General features: G+C 46.1%; 5 protein-coding genes across 5 annotated transcripts; 3 read left to right on the top strand and 2 right to left on the bottom strand.

Moving 5' to 3' along the window:
* Nucleotides 1-100: 100 nt before the first annotated feature.
* Nucleotides 101-968, top strand: TREMEDRAFT_23453 (uncharacterized protein; the record flags this gene model as incomplete). The annotated part of the gene is made up of 3 exons (XM_007005209.1): nt 101-419; nt 597-707; nt 898-968. Coding segments are annotated over 3 exons (501 nt in total), but the record flags the coding sequence as incomplete, so codon positions are not given.
* A 234-nt stretch (nt 969-1,202) lies between these two features.
* TREMEDRAFT_63090 (uncharacterized protein) lies at nt 1,203-3,236 on the bottom strand (the record flags this gene model as incomplete). The annotated part of the gene is made up of 2 exons (XM_007005375.1): nt 1,203-1,537; nt 1,673-3,236. 2 exons carry the CDS (start codon nt 3,234-3,236, stop codon nt 1,203-1,205), a joined length of 1,899 nt encoding a protein of 632 aa, XP_007005437.1.
* Nucleotides 3,237-3,911: 675 nt separating this feature from the next.
* Nucleotides 3,912-4,637, bottom strand: TREMEDRAFT_57164 (uncharacterized protein; the record flags this gene model as incomplete). Its single annotated transcript, XM_007005320.1, has 2 exons — nt 4,147-4,637; nt 3,912-4,007 (listed from the first exon to the last, which is right to left on the bottom strand). Coding segments are annotated over exons 1-2 (538 nt in total), but the record flags the coding sequence as incomplete, so codon positions are not given.
* A 687-nt stretch (nt 4,638-5,324) lies between these two features.
* On the top strand, nt 5,325-7,317 carry TREMEDRAFT_71858 (uncharacterized protein; the record flags this gene model as incomplete). The annotated part of the gene is made up of 4 exons (XM_007005492.1): nt 5,325-5,584; nt 5,773-5,928; nt 5,973-6,470; nt 6,523-7,317. 4 exons carry the CDS (start codon nt 5,325-5,327, stop codon nt 7,118-7,120), a joined length of 1,512 nt encoding a protein of 503 aa, XP_007005554.1. The 3' UTR covers nt 7,121-7,317.
* Nucleotides 7,318-7,496: 179 nt separating this feature from the next.
* On the top strand, nt 7,497-10,111 carry TREMEDRAFT_71857 (uncharacterized protein). Its single transcript, XM_007005491.1, has 5 exons — nt 7,497-7,795; nt 8,127-8,485; nt 8,747-9,415; nt 9,623-9,876; nt 10,027-10,111. The coding sequence occupies exons 1-5, from the start codon at nt 7,573-7,575 to the stop codon at nt 10,031-10,033; spliced, it is 1,512 nt and encodes a 503-aa protein (XP_007005553.1). The 5' UTR covers nt 7,497-7,572; the 3' UTR covers nt 10,034-10,111.
* The last annotated feature ends 111 nt before the right edge of the window (nt 10,112-10,222 follow it).

Below are 10,222 nucleotides of genomic sequence, written 5' to 3'. Positions count from 1 at the left end.
CACTTCCGCTCCATCTACGACATCAACCAACAATTCGAACACTCATTCATCCGATACTACCATTGAAGTACCTACCGCACTCGGAACTCTCACCACAGCTTCAGCTTTCGATCCTAAAAAACTTCATCCCCTCGCTGAACTAGGGGATAACCTCGATTTCCTCACACTCGAAGAAGACAAACTTCAAGATTTAGGAGGAGGTATTTCAGTGCTTCCAAGTAGAGGATGGACGGACGATTTATGTGTAGGAACGGGTACTACCTATCTTTCAGGTTTAGCTTTAGGTGGAATGTGGGGTTTTAGAGAAGGGTTGGTAAGACCGTTGGGTAATAAACCGTCATTCAAGTTGAGGTTGAATAGTGTTTTGAATGGATGTACTAGACGAGGTAGTTTTATGGGTAATTCTTTAGGCGTTTTAGGTGAGTCATCTTTCCTCTTCAATCCGATATGCACTTCAATTCGATAGTACCTCGGTCACACGAGTCTTAATCGAGGTTAGGTGACAGTGTGACAATGTACTCATATAATTCAAACCACCATCGAAACCTGTTACAAATAGGGAATATCGAGAAGGAGAAACAGTATTGACATCCAAGCTATCTTTTATAATCTATCGAACTCATCTCTGGACGCCATCAGGGGCAAACACGACGTTTTCAATGCTCTCGGTGCTGCCGCTCTATCAGGGGGGATATACAAAGCCACTGGTGAGTTTGGATCTCTAATTGTCGACCGTTCCCCTCCCGTTGCAAATCTCCCCTCTTTATTAAGCCTATCCGTTGTCCAGTGCTTAACATTCTTCCTTCGGTAACTCATCCTTGTCCAGATTCAAACACTACTGATACTTTGCTCGATGTTCCGTCTGAAGTTTACACTTGTACAAAAACTGACTTACAGCCGGCGTACGACCAGCTATGGTAGGAGCAGGTCTCATGACTGCCGCTGCTGGTGCTTGGTCATTTTTCAAGACTCTCGTTTGACCTTCCGTGTCGTTTCGACCAATAGAGGAAAGAAGTGGGACCTGCTGGGTAATCTCCAGTCTCGTTATATCGATAATATGCACATCTCTGACCTAAAAGTCCGGCTCACAAATTTCATCTGACTGGCGTATACCCGTTGTTCATGTCAACTTTTGAACAAACGACTATTGATGACTCCATACCCACCCAAAAAATTACGCCGAAAAATCGTAGCTAATGTCCCTACAACCCCAATCGCTGCTGAATTCCATCACCTCTTTCACTACTGACCGATTCCCCTCTGTCACCTTCCTCGAATGAACCCTCGTTCCTCTGGACATTGTCTTCATCTCCATCTCCCCCCACAAGATCCAAGTGAGCAGCAGCATCAAGACTCTGACCGCGCAAAGCTCCCAAGTTCAACTTCGTCACTTCGGTCGCTTGAGGACTAGCCAGAGCTCTATCCGTCCAACTGGCACGTAATATCCCAGCTACTTCATCCCTCACCTGATCTTCCTTCTGATCTTTCTTACTTTCTCTTCGTTCCCTCCCGGAAGTTTTCTGACTGTCCGTTCGTCCTGATCTTTTCAAACTTTTCTCTCTCTTTTCTTTTTTTGATCCTCTTCTTTCTTTCCCTACAATTTCTCCATCTTCAATTCCTCCCCTTCTTTCCTGTCCTTCCTTTTCATTACCCATCCTCTCCTTGAACTTACTTCCCGTAATCTCTTTTTCTCTCCTTCTCGTACTCTTTTCTCGTTTTTCAATCCTCGACCCCCTGGACGTTTTGGAAACCTTTGACAATCCCCTCTCCACCCCATTCTTCCCTTCCTTCTCTGACCGTTTCCTCGTCACCCTCCCCGGTGTGGGAGTATACCCATCAATTCCTTGTTCAGGAACAGGTGTCCCTTGCATTGATGGCATAGAATATTCGCTCTCACTATCACTCCCCTGTGGAGGAGTGTACGTCGATCCCATCCTGGGGTCTAAATTGGTGGCGAAGAAAAGATGAGGTTGCATAGGTGGACTCAAAACGGATGTTGAAGGTGGAGAAACCATTCTTGGTCGAATCCATTCTGGTGCTTCTGGTGGCACATGTCTCATCTGACGACGTTTATTTGGAGATTTGTTTCTTTCTAATTTCCCATCCAAACTATCTTCTCCTTGTCCGCATATGATATTACCATCATCTAGATTGACTGAGTTGACATGATCATTTGAAGTTGGATCGGAAGGAATTAGATTTGAGGCGATATTGGTGATAGGTTTTCTTGTAGTCCATGACAATATACGTTCTCTTAACCTTCTTAATGATCCCGTTGGTGGCATAAGAGGATTGAGAGGATTAATCTGATTAGGCGTATCGAGTAATGTACCATCTAAAGAATATTGTTCTTGAGGTGTTGTTCTCGGTTTGACAAGTCTTATTAATCGAACTTTATCCTTTATCCCTTCTTCCCTTTCAACATCTTGATCATCTTGATTAGACAAATTTTGTCTTTCTTTTCCTCGAGCAGAACGAAAAGTATCTCTCCAACCCCAACCTAAATTCCCAGCAGAAACAACCCCACCAATATCTTCGATTCCCTTTTCATACCCTTTGGTCAACTCTGGAATATATTCCATCTCTCCATTGTTGATAGATACATATCCAACTTTCTCCTCATATACCATCTCGTCATCTGAAGCTCCATCCCAAGGATTATCATCTTTGATTTCTTTCCATCCTCCGTTTTTTCCCCAGATATTATCAGGAGTTGAAGGACCTTTTTCTTTACTTGGAGAAGGTATTGAGGAACGTGATTGTCGATCTATACGACGCATTCGTATAACGCGGATCTTGCGGTAAATACATACTCCTACCGTTATGATGAACAAGAGGAAGATAGGGACGAGAAATCTGATGGAAGAAGGTTGAATAGGAGATGTATTCACGATCGCATCAGGTGGCTGTGATGGAGATTGGGTAATGGTATCCGTGTCCGTCGAAGTGGGGGTAGAAGAAAAAGAGGGGGAGTGAGAGACGTCGATGGATGAGATGAGAGTGGGAATGGAAGAGGAGGTTTTGTGTTCTTGTGTAGAAGTTGGAGAAGAGGTTGATGGAGAGGTGAGGGCGAAAGAAATGTCTGAATCAAAATCTGATCCATCGATACCGGATCCACCGTCCAAAGATGGTGGTCCAAGAAGGAAGGGTATGGAATCATCTCGTTCCATTACTTCCACGTACACTTTCAAGAAGTGAGGACGATCAGATGGTGGATGATTGTTAGGTTGGGACATATTCCTTACCCTCTATAACCTTTGGAATTATACCGAGGTGTGGCGATCTTGAGTCTTGAGGAGGCGAATTGACAAGGTCAGAAGGATTATACATGTTTCCAAGGCTGATGGATCAGATTGAGTACACCGGAAACGTGAGTAGCGATTAGAGTCAGAAATGGCCCAAAGCGGTCATATGTCCGAATTCGAAGGTATCGCCTGAATGCGGGTCACCGCTGCGCATGGTAGGATCACTTATTGCCGGACTACACAAGACAAGGGTACGTCCTCGTGTTCGGCGTGAGATCGACCGGTGCCGGTGTCCGTCACAAGGGTCGAATAGAGCATCCTGTGGATCGTCCAGACTGGCGGGCGGTGATCAACATCTTCTAGCGGGGGATCCAGTGTCATTATCATGTGGGTTACATCAACGTGACCATAGTGGACAAAGAGTGAATGACAGATCTTCCTCATTAACACTTTCTCAATTTTATATCATACGTGAGTGCAAGTGTGAAGTGTGAGGCGGAAGTCACCTACATCATATCCTTGTATTTTGAATTGGAATTGGTATATCCAACAACTGTCCGGTGGGATCACCGACCTCCCCACCTATCCATTCACTCCCCACTACCCGTATTGGATGTATCTCCGGAACCGCATCCACGGCCTCGATAGGCAATGCAGGTCGAGTACCGAATGACATTGTAGGGTTTGGAGTGTAACGCCATTCGGTGGTGGTGAGATGATGGTTGATTAGAGCTTTGAATTCCTCGAGTGGTAGATCTGGGACTATACCTCAGCTCCCCACCTCAAGCACGTCGGTAGTCATATTCGATATCCTAGAACTTGATATATTGATTGAGATTGCGACACGAGATGTGAGGAACAGATATGTGGGGTGGGAAGATCAAGTAAAAGGTGTACCTACCATTTCGGTCCTGTCCTAATGCCGGACCCCATCTTATCGCCCTGGCCTCTTCTTCACCTACTTCTAAGACTCCAGCTAGCTCATCTAACCTATTCGCCCATTCTTCAGGATTCGTCTCTGGGTCATATTCCGCTGAACTACCTTCTGACATCGCCTCTTCTTCTTCTTCCTCCGCTCCCTCTCCCTCTTCCCCAACTTGTTCTCCATGTTGCTCCTCAGCGGGAATGGGACTCGTTGGCGGTTCAGGAGGAATACGATGGATGGCCCAAGGATCACCTTGCATAGGTTGAACGTGAACGGGGCCGGGACTAGGGAAGGAAGTTGGGAACGGTTGAGGAGGGTTAAGTCCTAAACCCACAGCGGTTGTGGGGGTCTGGTACGGTGGAAAAGGGGTAGGACGGGACGGACCTGCAGGAGATTCAGATGACATTGAATCGTCCATTTTGTACTGTCATTCGGCTCTCCTTTACTTACCCTAAGTACCTAAGTACTTCTAGAGAGCTGTGAGGATAAGTAGTAGTTGACGTCGGGGTGGAGTGATTTTAAAGGTGAGGACAGTCGCGTTGAAGCTAACTTACAGTAAGGAAATGTTTTCTAATTCAGGGTTTAGAAATACTAATGGGATTATCCTTGATGTACTTACTTCAAACCCTGGATTAGGAACTTTGGGTGTGTACCCTCCCTACCCCATCTCTCTCCTCTCTCCTCTCTGTCTCTACATCATCTCTCTTTCCCAACTACTTTTTTCTTCGCTACTAGGTTTGACCTCGACATATATCATACATTCCGAACCCACAAAGGGTGGGACAGCCAGAATGATCACTCGTAATCCCCTTGGGGGTTCCCAGTGAAACACTGTCTTTCTCTACCTCGTCGACGACCACCCACGTTCGGTCATCACAAATCAACAACAACAACTGGTCGCTGTACATCTGGACGATCATCTATCATATCTATAACACCATATATACTATACATACTTCAAGATTACATACACATACCCGAATCTGTCGTATCCTGTGTCCTAAGGTATCCTCCTTTGTCCATCTGTCATTTGCCTGCTCTGCCGCGACTTCTCCCTCTTCTCCTTCAAACTCAACATCTCATCATCATCTTTTCGTTAGTACCCCCTGCTCCACTGTACAGATCAAGACACACCTCTGTCGGCCTGAATCACTATGCGGTTCCTCGACGAACCCGCCCTCGCCCGACTGTCCGAGAACATGACATACCAGCCATCTCCCGAACTGGGAGTATACGCCCGCTTCGAAGCTTACTCTGAGAAACTCAGTGGACGTCAGAGAAAGTCGTACAGAGACATGGAAAAAGTTCATAAACGTGATCAGGATGGAATGGCCATGTGGGTCTTCTTCTCTCTCCTCCTCGCCACTCATTTGACATGTTTGTTCGGGACCCCACCGCGCCTCACCGCCCCGATGTCAGTGATGGCAGATGATTGATCGTCTCTCCTGACGCCCACATGCTGATGTCATCAAAGAATGGCATTCTCTCCCGAGATGCGTGAAGCTGGTCTCATGTCGTGTTTCGGTCGTTTGGATGAAAAGGAATCTAGGTAAGTCACATCTCGCCCTTGCCAATTTGACCTTTGGAGTTGACGACATGAAGGAAAGTTCATTTTCTATTGGTCTCCACTCTCAATTGCGCTTATCCCGACCATGACTTTTCATCTCTTCGACCGGACCATTTCACTCGTGAACCTGCAGCTGCGGCCGTCATCGGTCACCTGTGTGGTAGTCTCCTCGGACCGGTTGGCGCACTACCGTACGTACTCTCGCTTCCTGTGTCACCACGATGCTCATCACAAGTGCCATACCTCGTCTCGGATCCTCTCCCAATACGCCAGGTAGTCATTCGCATTCCTCTCCACCGGCTATGAACGCGATGCCACCACCGGGTATGATCAACTCTGATTTGTACCGGATCTTAAACGATATCGTACCTCTAGCGGAGTGCGAGGTATATTCTTGGTTCCCTGAGCCGGAATACGACCCTCATTTACTGGAGGATGATGATGAGGAGAGTGAGATGGGTATAGAGGAAGAGGATCCTCTGGAAGAACTCATTGATCGGAAAATGGACGTGGATATCGACGGTCCTGAGATCTATGAACAAGCTGGGATCGTTATGGACATGGATGATGTTCCTGTTCCTGTCCCAACGATCCGGAAACCTTCCACCAGTGGTCAAGCCAACGCAGAGAAAGTGCTTTCGACACCTCCCCCGAAATCAAAAGGTGGCGAGACAGTGCGAGAGAGACCGAAAGGCGCCTTGTTATGGAGTGCCAATTACTTCTTCTACTCCAAGTAAGTCTTTCACACAGATGTAGTCTTTACGAGTTCTATCTGACTGTTGCAGACGACAAAAAAGAGTACTTTTCATCACGTGTTGGTGTCGAAAACGCCATTTGCACTCTTTGTCTACCTCCACGGCTTTCCCACTCCCTATATCATCATCACTCGGTAGCTCATCCTCTGGTCCCACTTCTGTCCCTCTCTTCGCTCGTACTATTCGACAACCCAAACCTATGACCTCTCCCGTCTCGCGTCTAGCTTATCGGCGCTCGAAACTAAACCTAAGACCAAAAGCGGACATGTCCGGTACCATACCTATACGAGGGATCGAAACGCATCAGCGGACCGGTCGATTGGCCAGTAGCGCGCCTTCTTCAAGCCCGTTAATCACGTTGAATCAATCTCGATTCGATAAAATGAAAACCGGCGGTTTCAAACCTCATCAAACACCAGCGAGAACGGTCCTGAACGCTGCAAACGTTAGTGGGATGCCACCGAAGGTCATGTCCACAGCGACCTCAGCGTTGAGCGAGAAGATCAGAAAGGATAGAAGCGAGAGTACGACTCCTGGGCGTAATGTTGGAATGGTTGGCAATGTTGAGAAAGTGAAAGATGCTGAGAACAGTGTGGAGGAGAGTAAAGGAAAGAAGACGAAAATCTGAGAGGGAGGCGAATATCTAATCAAGCTTATCTGATATCATTGACAGTTGTGTAGAGAGGGTTGGTTATCTTGGGGACAAATGGACAATGTGGTGTATACATCTATGATCATATGGTGGATCACTCTGTGTAAGTTGTACGAGACATGCCGTTGTATGCTGAGGATGATGGTTGTGGTAGATGTATGGTGTACCCCTAGATCCATAGATTTTCTATTGATTCACCAGCAAAAGTTGGAATTACCGAAAGTGGCGAATAGTTTACGTGGTTCTTCGGCATCAGTAGTAGACTCGCACTCGATCTCGCAATCTTCCCATCTTTCCATCTCCCCTCCCTCCATCGCTCCCTCATCTTATTCCCCCTACTATCCTACTGCTGCTCCATCTTTCAATTCTCATAGCTCTTTCGGACTATATACACAACAAGCAAGAATACCAACAACGTCACTCGCAAGATGCACGCAGTCAGACCTTTTCTGCGTAGTGGCGCATTACTCCGATCCAAACGAAATGCAATCTTCGTCATGAACCATAGAAACCTCACTACTCCTTCGTCTCCCATCAGAGCTAGTGTAAGTAATGTCATGGTCGATCAGACTGGACCTGGTGAGGTCAGAGAGGATCCAGGTGAAGGACATGAGGGTGATACGGTGGCGGGAAAAAATGAAAGTGGGGAAGGTGAGTCTTCTTCTTCGCTTTTACCTTGCTCGGTGACTTCTTCTCTTTTTTTACATGTCTTTCTGCTTCTTATAGAACTTTACTGAATATATTGTACCTTTCTTCCTCCATCGATCGTCGTTGGAGATATCACTCATTCTTTACCCTTGGGTCATCGACGATACCTGCCACATGTAATTCTTTCTCCCCATTTTGAGTCTGCAGGAGAGTAGTAGCAGGATTGAGAGAGTCACAATATCCTGGATGGGGAACAATAATTATGAGCAGAGATGGCGAAAGTAATCTGGAGTATAGATAAGATCTATAGAAGGGAAACCCTAACTCATCCCAGAAATGTTCGGTTTCAAACTCAATCCCGTATCCACAAAAACCGGTGGTCATGCGAAATCAGAAGGTCGACCCATATACCTAGATATGCAAGCTACCACACCAATGGACCCTCGAGTCCTCGATCGTATGCTACCTTTCCTCACTGAACAATTCGGTAATCCTCATTCTAGAACTCACGCTTATGGTTGGGAAGCTGAGAGTGGGGTCGACGAAGCTCGACAACATGTAGCTTCTTTGGTCGGTGCGCAAAGTAAAGATATAGTTTTTACAAGTGGAGCTACGGAGAGTAATAATTTGCTCATCAAGGGGATTGCGAAGTTTCATCAGGCCAAGAGAAAACATATTATCACTACGCAGACTGTGAGTAATTTAGGATGATTTTACCGCAGTTGTAGATAAGGGTTTGCCCCCCCCCCTCCTCCCCCCAAATCCTTTCCCTCATGTGGACGATCGTCATGGACCGTGCTTCGTTTGTAGTCTGGCTGTGTTGAGTATTGCGGACACATGAAATGTACAACTTGTTTGCTATGAGGGCATGCGTCTTGAGTCAGAAATATGTCTGATCAATCACACGTGGGGAGTGGTTACCAGGACAAGTTTGGTTGATGGGCTGAATTATAGGAACACAAATGCGTACTTGACTCCTGTCGATATCTTCAAACACAAGGATTCGAAGTGACTTATCTCCCTGTCCTTCCTAACGGTCTCATCTCCCTTTCAGAACTTCGCGCTGCTTTACGCCCGGACACCTCCCTCGTTTCCATCATGACAGTCAACAATGAAATAGGTGTGATTCAACCTATCAAAGAAATCTCCGACACTTTGAAATCTTGGGCAAAAGAAAACAAACAACAAAAACCTTTTCTCCACACCGATGCTGCACAAGCGGTAGGTAAAATCCCAATCGATGTGGAAGAAATGGGAATAGACGCAATGTCTATATCAGGTCATAAGATATACGGACCTAAAGGTATAGGTGCAGCTTATGTTCGTCGTCGACCTAGAGTACGGTTAGAACCTCTCATACATGGTGGTGGACAGGAAAGAGGGTTGAGAAGTGGGACTGTACCTGCTCCACTTGTGGTGGGATTGGGTGAGGCTTGTAGGTTGGCAAAGGAAGAAATGGGTAGAGATCATGAGAGGATCAAGAAATTATCGGATAGGTTAGTGGAAGGTATAACAAGTCAAGTGGAACATATCGTAAGGAATGGGGATCCGAATGGATATCCTGGTTGTGTCAATTTATCTTTTGCCTATGTGGAAGGAGAATCTTTACTTATGGCTTTGAAGGTGAGTTCATACTTTCCTTACCCACTCAATGTTCCTCTGTCATATCGCTCCTGAATCCCACCAATCAACCGTTGTCGACTAGATTGGGTGAGACTTGTGTTGTGTTCTAAAGTGTCATCACAGATTTTCACACTTTGGCTGCTTAAGTGCTTCACTCAGACTTGTGGATATACTTGATCGTTCAAAGACACGGAACTGACAAAGTAGGACATCGCACTTTCTTCCGGATCTGCCTGTACATCCGCCTCTCTCGAACCTTCATACGTATTACGAGCCCTCGGAGCGGCGGAAGATATGGCACATTCGTCCCTTCGTTTCGGCCTTGGAAGATTCACAACCGAAGCAGAGATAGAATTGGTCATTACGAGAATAGTGGGTGTTGTGAATAGGTTAAGGGAGATGAGTCCACTTTGGGAGATGGTTCAAGAAGGTATTGATATTAGTAAGATTGAATGGAGTCAGTGAGTATCGCAACGTCTCCTTTTCTCACTGTCTTGTTCACGATCACCTCTTTTTCCCGTTTTGTATCTTACCTGACACTTTTGCACCCTTCATCTACACTGAACGTCTCCACCCTCGTTTCATAGTCGAGGACATATGCTGATATGCAGACATTGATCCTCATCTTGTCACCTTTTTCAAGTAAATTTTGTAGCAGTCTAAGGGTACAGAGTCATGCATCAGTCGTATCGTTATACTTTCCAATCTCTCCAATTATACATTCATCATCTCACTCGACAAATCCAAGTAGATTTACGCTTTCTCCACTTCTCGTTCAAGAGCAGCTTGTATCTCTTGTAATACAGC

This window comes from Tremella mesenterica (genome assembly GCF_000271645.1).
Source record: "Tremella mesenterica DSM 1558 unplaced genomic scaffold TREMEscaffold_7, whole genome shotgun sequence".
In the NCBI taxonomy this organism is placed as follows: Eukaryota; Fungi; Basidiomycota; class Tremellomycetes; order Tremellales; family Tremellaceae; genus Tremella; species Tremella mesenterica.
The sequence above is the reverse complement of the archived record's forward strand: the minus strand, read 5'-3'. Positions and strand labels throughout refer to the sequence as shown.

Excerpts from the sequence above, each read along its gene's own strand:
- TREMEDRAFT_71857 (XM_007005491.1), top strand. The coding sequence starts at position 7,573 with ATGCACGCAGTCAGACCTTTTCTGCGTAGTGGCGCATTACTCCGATCC. Across the intron at positions 7,796-8,126 it reads AAAAAATGAAAGTGGGGAAG|AAATGTTCGGTTTCAAACTC; the intron begins GTGAGTCTTCTT and ends AACTCATCCCAG. Across the intron at positions 8,486-8,746 it reads ATATTATCACTACGCAGACT|GAACACAAATGCGTACTTGA; the intron begins GTGAGTAATTTA and ends GCTGAATTATAG.